Source organism: Chlorocebus sabaeus, chromosome 15 (assembly GCF_047675955.1).
Source record: "Chlorocebus sabaeus isolate Y175 chromosome 15, mChlSab1.0.hap1, whole genome shotgun sequence".
Classification (NCBI taxonomy): Eukaryota; Metazoa; Chordata; class Mammalia; order Primates; family Cercopithecidae; genus Chlorocebus; species Chlorocebus sabaeus.
In genome coordinates, this window is record NC_132918.1 from 42083954 (window position 1) to 42094209 (window position 10256).

Here is a 10256-nt window from a genome sequence, read left to right on the forward strand (position 1 = left end):
AGCCCCTGCTCCATCCTGGGAAAGGAATGTCCATGAATTGTCACTGCATAAAGGTGCATGTAAGTAGGGAGTGCTGGACACACTCCTTCAGATCACCCAGAGGGGATGGAGTGAAGGAAGACGACTCCTTCTTCCACTCCTAGCTGGAATCAGAAAGTGTGGGCCAGCACACCACCTTCCAGAAGAGAATTTAGTTGGAATATCTCCCAAAAGCTAGGAGGAGGTTTCAAATCCAGCAATCCTTCACTCAGCATCTCTCATTTTTCTCTACCCCGGGCTCAACTCCTGAAAAGAGCATGACCTCAATGTCCAATGATGTCAGAAACAGGAAGAAGGATGTCAGAGCCCCTGTGGATGCTGGGGCGGCAGCGAGGTCCTCACCTCATGGAGTCTGAGACCTGAGGAGTGGCGAGCACGACCAGCCTCCTGGTGGTCCTGTGCTGTTTCAGAGATGAGCCCAGGACCAGGGCACCTTTGGCATAGGCATCGTTTGTGGTCAGTGTCACAAAGGCCTGATCTTAATACAAAGAAAAAAAAAAACACTCATTACAATATCTTATCTGGAGAAAACCTTTTCCCCAGGAACCCATTCAAACAGTAATTCAGCAAAACCAGTTCCTCTAACATCAACTTTATGAATCAAGCTGTAGCCCCTTTGGGGAGAAAACCCTAAGTACCCACTTCAAGAATGGTTCAAGATCATGGCAGGCACAGATGGCAACCTTCAAGAGGTTGATTAAGCTAACGAAATTAAATCCAACTTAGAGTCCCGACATGCTAAATTCTCAGACAAAACAATAGCTTAATACCCAGAGTTTGAACTCCAGGCAATTAACAGATGGTAATGAAGAGATCAAGTAGTATATCTTCTGTTTCTTCTATCAAGTACTGTAGACAGTGTTTTCAGACAAGCACAAAAACAACCGTCAAACTCAATTCAGACGGTCTGAAAGCAGAGTCCATATTCTTCATTCTGGTACTTATGTTTACGCCATGCCTCAGGCATGTATGTATGTATGTAGGTATTTTTTGAGACAGGGTCTCACTCTGTCACCCAGGCTGGAGTGGAGTGGTGTGATCATAGCTCACCGTAGCCTCGAACTCCAGGCATCTTACACATAACTGTTTCCTCAACCTGGAGCAAAAGCTCCCCTGCCCCAATACCCCTGAAGAATAACGTTGAGTCTCTCCTCAAATATCAGCTCCTCAGAGAGGCCTTCCCTCCTTGATGCTTCTATCTAGTGACCAATCACTGATAAATAGATTTGGAGATAACCCACGAAGCCCTAACCAACCTGCCTGCTTTTCTTTGAAGAAGGTGGTGCAGGTCCATCCTGCACCCTGCCCCTCCCCACGCCCAACTCAACAGACATGCACCCCAATCTCCAATAATCACTTAGTTGCCAGAAGAGAAGGTAAACACATGGATTTTTCTTCCTACTGAACATTCCCCACCCTCCCAAGACCCCTAGCATAGGCTTCAAGATTTCTCCAGTCATTCCCTGGGACAATTCTGGGCCATGTTCCATCTCCAAGAAACATTAGCAAGTTGGTGGGCATCCAAATGCATAGGACACTTCAGATCAAGGTCTGGTAGGCGTCAGTTGCCTAACCAGGGAGTTGGGACATTTTGTCATGAAGTCCTTCTCTTTCTGACCTGGGTTTCCTCATTCTCCCTTGCCCATTTTCCAAGGTGGAGGCTAGAAGCAGTGGAAATTCCACTGAAACGTGAGAGGAAGCTGTGGGTTGCCTAGTGGGCCAGCGCATCCCTCGGCTGCTGACCTGAGAGCCATCTTCACACATTGTATTAGGCCCTCTCCCATGGCAGGCCAACTACTAAGTTGTAGGAAGACCGGTTCCCCACCCTTGAAGGGCCACCAGCTTCCCAGTCACTCACACTCTAAGAAAGCTCTGAACAGTGACACCTGTCCCTTGACAGGCCCATCAACATCCGCCTGTACTTGCCTCTATTATCTTCAGCCCATTATAACATGGGTAACATCCCAGTCAATCTGCACCAAAAATACTTAAGCTGGGCAAAATGAACGATCATCTAACTCAAATGAAGTCCAGGTCCTGGCGACAATGGAGAAAAATGTAATAAGGTGAGCAGGATTCATGGATTTACGGAAGCAAGAATATGGATGATTTCCAAGATTAAACAAGGGATAGAACACAGGTTAGAACACCAGACTACCCAACATTACAAATGACCAAGAAAGACCAATGACAGCTGGGTAGGAGTTTAATCTTCCTAAAGACGGCTGAACTCTGGGTTACACCTGCAATCTTTGTGGCAGTTCAATTGCTGTAATAACCCTGGCTATTAGCCTCAATGACACGGAAGGACCAGCTAACTCGGAGCTTCCCAGTGCTGGGGCTGACTCGTGGAGTGGCCCGGACGCCTCGCAACAAGTGAAGCCAAAGCCGGCGCCCTCCCACCTGACGGGCCCGCGCCCGGGGACGCTAGTCCCACTCCCGGCTTCCCGCAACCCGGCCCCAAAGGCCTAAAAATAGGCTCGGCGTGGCTGCCGGGGCCGGGGCGGGCGGCAGAGGAGCCGGGCGGAGGCCGCGGTATCCCCGCCTAGGGAACCCCACTTTCTGGAGTTCCGGGCCGCTAGAGGCCGTGGCAGCTCCCCAAGATGCCGCTGCGCCCCGGACTCCCGCCTGGACCCCCCAGGCGAACCGGTTCCCACCCCCACACGGCCCCGCCGCAGCTGCTCCGCCCGCCGGCCCTTCGCCGTGAGAGCAGGAGGAAGGGCGAGGAGACGGAAGCAGGAACCAGGGCTCCGGCCGAGGGCCCGGGCTCTGCCCGGCTACCCCATCCCTGCGCGCCGGGGGGCGGCGGGGCGGCCGCTGACGCAGGCAGAAGCACGCCTGGCTGCGGCCAGCCACCAACTTTGCGGCGGTTTCGTCCTGCCGGGAACACCCCGGGGCTCAGGGCGGAGGCGGAGAAGGGAGGCGGCGGCTGGGCAGGGAGCCGGAGTCCCGGGGCTGGCGGCGGCGGGCTGCGCGGCGGTACCTGTCATGGTGCTGCCGGGGGCGCAGGCGGCCGGGGCAGCCGCAGGTTGGTGGCTCAGAGAAGCCGGCACCGGGAGAGAGCGCTGCCAGCGAGGAGGCACGGCGGGGAGCGGAGCGTCTGCCCCCTGCGCTCTTATAGCGGCCGTCACGTGGCCGCGCACGCTCTCGCTGCCGTCCGCATCCTCCCAGCTGGGCGGCCGGCGGGGGCGGCGGCCCGCGGGGCTCCGGGGCCCGCGTACGCCTCGGCTCCTCCTCCCTCACTCGGGGCTAGCCTGCGGCTGAGGCTGCGGCTCACCGGCGGCCCTGGTCTTACTTGCCCGGGGCGCCTGCTCTTGTCAACCCCGCGCGCCCCTCCCGCCCCGTCTCCGCTAAACCTAGGAGTTTAAGGGGGACTTTGGGGCTGAGTGCGGCATCAAACTCCCCAAGAAGCCAAGGGTTAGGGAACCTTAAAAAACAAGCAAACAAACCCCAGATCACTGGTTAAAATCATGCGTCTGAACTGCTTGAATGAAACATAAAATTTTCGCTTTTTTTTCAGAATTTCTATCAGTCTCTATAATCATTCCTTAGTGTATTCACAATAGTTTTGTAGCCTTAACCTAAAAAATATAATGAACATTTGGTTAAGTGTTAAATTCTTGGAGCCATCTGCATCAATTAGGCGTGCAAGTACTTCATTTAATCCTTGTACCAACTCAGTGAGGTGTTACATATTCATTTTACAGACGAGGAGGAAACTGAGGCACAGAAAAGTTAAATTGCTTTTCTTCTTTTTTTTTTTTTTTTTTTTTTTTTGTATTTTTAGTAGAGACAGAGTTTCACCATGTTGGCCAGCCTGGTGTGGAACTCCTGGCCTCAAGTGATCTGCCAGCCTTAGCCTCCCAAAGTGCTAACTTTTCTATAGTCATATAATATAAATGGAGAAAGTAGTATTTAAACCCTGGCAGTTTGGTTACAGAATCAACCTTCCCATCCAGAAAGTCTTGGTGCCTCTTGTACACAGGGGCTCCAAAAAGGTTAGTAAATTATGGTTACTGTGGTTAGGTAATGTTTTGGCTAACCTGTTTCACAAATCTTGAAATGGTCAATTTGTCATTTTGCTAGGAAGTTGAGAAACAGCTTTAATGTGATCACTTCTCTGCTCCCCATCCCCAGTCCAAACACAGCACAAGCCTCTGATAGTTCAGTTCTCTGCAAACTGAAAACTGAAATTGCTCAGTAAATGTTGAATGAGTACTGCAAAGCCATTTGGAAACCAATCAGGAAGTTGACATCAGTTCAAAAAGCAAAATAGATGCTTAAGAATAAGTGATGTATTTGCAAGGGTGGTACTGCTGTCCTCAAACCAGTTATATCACTGTTTCCTCGTGTGTGGGTGTGGAGCTCCTACATCGGAGTCACTGGGGGTACTGGTAAAGTGTAGACTTTTGGGCCTAAACCCGGACCTCCTGAATCAGAATCTTAAGGGTAGGTTTATTTTGGTGCAAAATAATTTTGAAATCCATGCATGGTTTTTTATAATATGTATATTCTATGGACTTTTTGAAGTCGCTTCTGTACTCTTGATGTAATGAGATACTCTGTAGGTATAATTATTATATATTGTTAATATAAAAAGCTGTTCAAAATATATTATTTGAAGAAAAACAGGTTACAAAACAAAAAGAATCTTAAGGGTAGAACCTTAAAATCAGTATTTTAAATATCACCTTTCAGGAGCCTCTCTTGAGTCCTTCCTAGTCTTGACCATGGCCTAGAGACCACTGATCCACATGGGAGGCTCTCCCAGTTACTTAGCATATGTGCTTCCTTTGCAGGAAACAGAATAGTGGAAGGGGCAATAGATCGGTTTCCACTTATTCAAAAGATACAGACTAAGAAGAGTTGGAACTCATTAAGGAATACAAAGGCTATACTTTTGTATCTAAGTGGGGAGAGGGAAAACAGAGAGGTACTTCTCAGTCTGACTGCTCTTTTCCAGACTGAGAGGTGAACTTGGAAGAGTGAGATTTCCATCTTTCACCCAGAACCCTCCTGCCATCAGCTGACCGTTAGCCATCGACTTCTGGCAGCCCACTATCTCAGGCTGGACTTAGCCAGGGATGTGGTGGTGGGGCTGAAAGGGCAAAGCCAGGAGGTAGAACTGGGGACAACTGGAAAAACGGAAAAGCTTCCCTTATAACAAGCTCCCCTCTGCTGCAACTCCCAGGACATTTAAGTAAAAGGAATGGTTACCACAGCTTCCCTTCCTGAGTTTCAAGTATATTTACACAAATAGAAAGTTTACAGCTTTTACCACTTTGAATCAAATAGGGACATTTTGAGGTTGCTACAGTCTGTTCTTGTGCGTTGTCTTAATATAGATCATAATGACCCCACTGCCTACTTTTCCTGAGGCTGCCCTGCATTGAGCTTCAGTCTGGTGTGAGAGCAAGGCCTCTCAAACTTTAATGTACACACAGATTGCCCAAGGATCTTATTAAAATGTGGATTCTGATTTAGTAGTTTGGGGGTGGGTCTCCCAGGTGATCCCCGGGCTGTGGACCCACACTTTAAATAGTGAGGTGTTCAAACATTTAGGATTGTAAGGCCTTAGAGGTAGCGTATAAACATGATATAGTGAGGCAAATGTTTCAGACTTTAGCCTGTTCATTTTTTTCTTGTGAAACTTGAACTAGTAAAATTACTGAATCCTAAAAGAAAGATTTAAGTTAAAACTAAGTTATACTCTACATCAGTAGGCATGACTATTAACCATTTAAACCTAGGCTGAATTCATATATTCAGAATGGTCCAAAATTCATTTTAAATTGGCTTTGGAATGCATTATGTAATTTTTTGGCAGGATACTTACCTTCCTAATTATGTTTTGTTTAAGATAATGCTGAAATCAGTTTGCATTCTTTTGAGCACACACGCTAATTGATGGTGGGGGCAATGGGGGCAACTGACCTGGAAATATATTCCGGAGCAGAGGGCAACCTACTCGTCTGAGAATCAAACAGTTCCCACGGACAGTTCATGAAATACATATACCACATCTGGCCAGACACAGGAACTCACTAGTCGACTAACTTAAAATTTTGCCCTTAATTGATAACATACACAATCTGCACCTGGGATTGTTGTCGGTGATCCCAAAATCAAGCAGAAGTTTAGTTTCAACAAATAATATCCTGGGAGGCCCAAAGTAGTCCATTGTTCACTTGAAAGCTAGAGTCCCAAACTCCAAAAGTTGCAGTGGCCTGATGGCTAGCTACACAGCCTTTTTTCTTTTTTAATCCTTATTGTTATATAACTCACATTTTATAAAATTCAGCCACTTGTGCTGAATTAAATTTAAAATGTATACCTAAATGGTTTTTAGTGTATTCACAGAGTTGTGCGACTATTACCACGATCTAAGTTTAGAACAATTTCATCACCCCAAAAGAAACCTGTACCTATTAGCTGTCACTCCTTATTCTCTTCTTCTTTCCCTCAGTCCTGGACAACTACTAATCTACTTTTTGTCTAAACATTTGTCTATTGAGATTTACCTATATGTGGTCTTGTGTAACTGGTTTCTTTCATTTAGCATGTTTTCAAGGTTCTTCCATGTTGTGAAACGTATCAATATTTCCTTTCTTGGCCAGGTGCAGTGGCTCACATCTCTAAGTGCAGCACTTTGGGAGACTGAGGCAGGCAGATCACCTGAGGTCAGGAGTTCAAGACCAGCCTGGCTAACATGGTGAAACACTGTCTCTACTAAAAATACAAAAATTAGCCAGGCATAGTGGCACACACTAGTAATGCCAGTTACTCAGGAGGCTGAAGCGGGAGAATCGCTTGAACCCGGGAGGGGTTGCAGTGAGGTGAGATTGTGCCCCTGCACTCCAGCCTGGGCGACAGGGTGAGACTTTGTCTCAAAAAAAAAAAGAAAAAAAATTCATTTCTTTTTTATTGCCAAATAATATTTCATTATGAGTATACCACATTTTGTTTATCCATTCATTATGGATGAACATGTTGGTGGACATTTGGGTGGTTTCCATTCTGGTTGGTATGAATAATGCTGCTGTGAACATTTGTGTTCAAATTTTTGCATTGACATATGTTTTTTTTGTTCCTAAATATATACAAAGAGTAGAATTGCTAAATCATATGGTAATTCTGTGTTTAACGTTTCAGGAACTGCCAGACTGTTTTCCAGAACGTCTGTATCATTTTTCATTTCCACCAGCAATGTATGATGGTTCAAATTTCATTTATCAGCCAACATTTGTTATTGTCTGAAGTGATATCTTATTGCGATTCCTATTTGCATTTCTCTAGTGACTTTTGATATTGAGCATCTTTTCATGTGCTTACTAACCATATGTATAACTTATCTGGAGAAATGTCTATTCAAACCCTTTGCTCACTTTTTAATTGGGTTTACTTTGTTATTGAGTTGTAAAATTTGTCTAGATGCAAATCTTTTATCAGCTATATGATTTGCAAATAGATTCTCTCATTCTGTGAGTTAACTTTTCATATTCTTGGTAGTATTGTTTGTAGCATAGAAGTTTTAAATTTTGATATAGTCCAATTTATTTTTCTTCTGTTGCTTCCGTTTTTGGTGTCATACCTAGGAAGATATTGCCTAACCAAAAGCCATGAAGATTTACTCCTGTGTTTTCTTCAGGAGTTTTGTAGTTTCAGCTTTTAGAATTATGTCCATAGTCCATTTTGAGTTAATTTTTGTTAAATTTTTTATGGTGTGAAGTAGGAGTCCAGGTTTTTTCTTTTGTGTGTGAACATTGAGTTGTTCCAGTACCATCTGTTGAAAAGACTATTCTTTTTCCACTGAATTGTCTTGGCACACTTATCAAAAATAAATTGATCATAAAAGTGACTAAATTCTATTTCTGGGATCAATTCTATTTCATTGATTTATATGTCAATCGTAATGTTAGTTCCACACTGTCTTGATTTCTGTAGCTTTCTAGTAACTTTGAAATTTGGAAGTGTGAACCAATTTTGTTCTTCTGAGGACCAGGCATGGTGGTTCACGCCTGTAATCCTAGCATTTTGGGAGGCCAAAGTGGATGGATCACCTGAGGTCAGGAGTTTGAGACCAGCCTGACAAAATGGCGAAACCCTGTCTCTACTAAAAATACGAAAATTAGCTGGGTGTGGTGGCTACTCTGGAGGCTGAGGCAGGAGAATCCCTTGAACCCAGGAGGCAGAGGTTGCAGTAAGCCGAGATCGTGCCATTGCACTCCAGCCTAGGTGACAGAGCAAGACCCCATTTCAAAAAACATTTTTTAAAAATTAAATAAATAAATAAAAATAAAGTCTTAAAAAATTTGTTCCTATTTTTCAAGATTATTTTGGCTATTCTGGGTAACTTGCATTTCCATATGAATTTTAGGGTCCGTTTATAAATTTCTGCAATAAAGAAAGCTGGGCTTTTGATAAGGATTTCATTGAATTTGTAGATCAATGAAAGTTTGGGGAGTATTGCCAACTTAACAGCTTAAGCCTGCTTTTCTTTTGTTTTTGTTTTTGTTTTTGTTTTGAAACAGAGTCTTGTTCTGTCACCCAGGCTGGAGTGCATTGGTGCAATCTTGGCTCGCTGCAACCTCTGCCTCCCAGGTTCAGGTAATTCTCCCTGCCTCAGCTTCCCAAGTAGCTGGGATTTACAGGCACCTGGCACCATGCCCAGCTAATTTTTGTATTTTTAGTAGAGACAGGGTTTCACTATGTTGGCCAGGCTGGTCTGAAACTCCTGACCTCAGGTGATCCACCTGCCTGGAACTCCCAAAGTGCTGGGATTACAGGCATGAACCACCGTGCCCAGCCTTACAGCTTAAGCCTTCTAATCCATGAACATGGGATGTCTTTTTATTTACTGAGATAGTCTTCAGTTTCTTCCAATAATGCTTTGTAGTGCATTGCCTTTTTTTTTTTTTTTTTTTTTTTTTTTTCCAGATGGAGTCTCACTCTGTCGCCAGGCTAGAGTGCAGTGGCGTGATCTCAGCTCACTGCAACCTCCACCTCCCAGGTTCAAGCGATTCTCCTGCCACAGCCTCCCGAGTAGCTGGGACCACAGGCGTGCACCACCATGCCCGGCTAATTTTTTATATTTTTAGTAGAGACGGGGTTTCACTGTGTTAGCCAGGATGGTCTCAATCTCCTGACCTCGTGATCCATCTGCCCTGGCTTCCCAAAGTGCTGGATTACAGGCGTGAGCCACTGTGCCTGGCCTGTGCATTGCCTTTCAAAACAGGTAACAAAACCCAAAATTGTGTCTGTTAGCTATATAAACCCTAAGGACATGATAGCTGATTTTCATGTATGTCAGATATTCTAAATTTATGCTGTTATCTAAAATCTGATAATCATGGGGTTTTATACATGGAGTAACATTGCTTTGGCCCCTCATAAGACAACTTTTAGAAAACTGCACTTTGGCATAATCATTACTAATAACTACCACTTAACCTGATACTAAGGTTCTTATACATATTAACACATTTAACCTTTCCAATAATCAAATGAGGCAGACATTTTACAATCCCCACTTCAGAGGTAAGGCCCAGAGCTTGCCCACTATACTGTAATTGGTAGTCTGTACATCTGTGATTTGAAGCAGGCAGCCTGCTTCCCCAGTCTGTACACTTAAGCACTGTTTAGTAATATGTATGGGGTGTCCACTGCTCAAAAGCTGCAAAAGGGTATGTGTACAATGAAGTAACTCTACTCTGCCACCTTTGTCCTCCAGCCACCAGGTTCTCTTTCCTAGAGTGGCATTCTGTTGTTGGCTTTCTCTGTGGCTCTAAGGGTGCCTCAGGAAGCTCACTATTACGGCTCTTTCAATGTGCCATTGCAGACATTCACTGTTATGCAATTTCCTCTATTGAAAGGTCCATGGGAAAATTGTCACACTGGTCATTGTATCAGAAAGAAATGTTGCACTTCCCTAACACTTAGATTTTTCTTATTTCATAGAAACTTTGTTGTTTATAAATATATCGAACACATAGAATACATGTTTTCCTCTTTCAGGGAGCCAATTAGAAACTTAGAGCAAAATTTGTAGGCTCTTCTAGTCATTATTTAGGCTCTCTACCCTGTATTTATTCATCTATGCTTTAACTTTTTTCCCATTATTATACTTGCCTTACTTATTTATGAAATTGCTTGAGATCCTTTGGAAGTAGGAGGGAATGGGGAATTAATTAGTAAATAATTAAATGATAAGGTTTCTA

General features: G+C 44.5%; 1 protein-coding gene across 3 annotated transcripts in view; it reads right to left on the reverse strand.

Annotated features, from left to right (window-relative positions):
- GYG1 (glycogenin 1) overlaps window positions 1-3176 on the reverse strand; it is a 36614-nt gene extending 33438 nt beyond the window's left edge. For 2 of the 3 annotated variants that reach the window (XM_008008776.3, XM_008008773.3), the window contains exons 1-2: window positions 3023-3158; window positions 382-517 (exon numbers count right to left, since the gene is read on the reverse strand). In XM_008008776.3, the coding sequence (XP_008006967.3) occupies window positions 382-517; window positions 3023-3029 (143 nt within the window). In that variant the 5' untranslated portion in view covers window positions 3030-3158. Of the gene's footprint in view, window positions 1-381; window positions 518-3022 lie in introns of all 3 variants that reach the window. The other variant, XM_008008774.3, reaches the window with a different exon arrangement.
- Between the last annotated feature and the right edge of the window lie 7080 nt (window positions 3177-10256).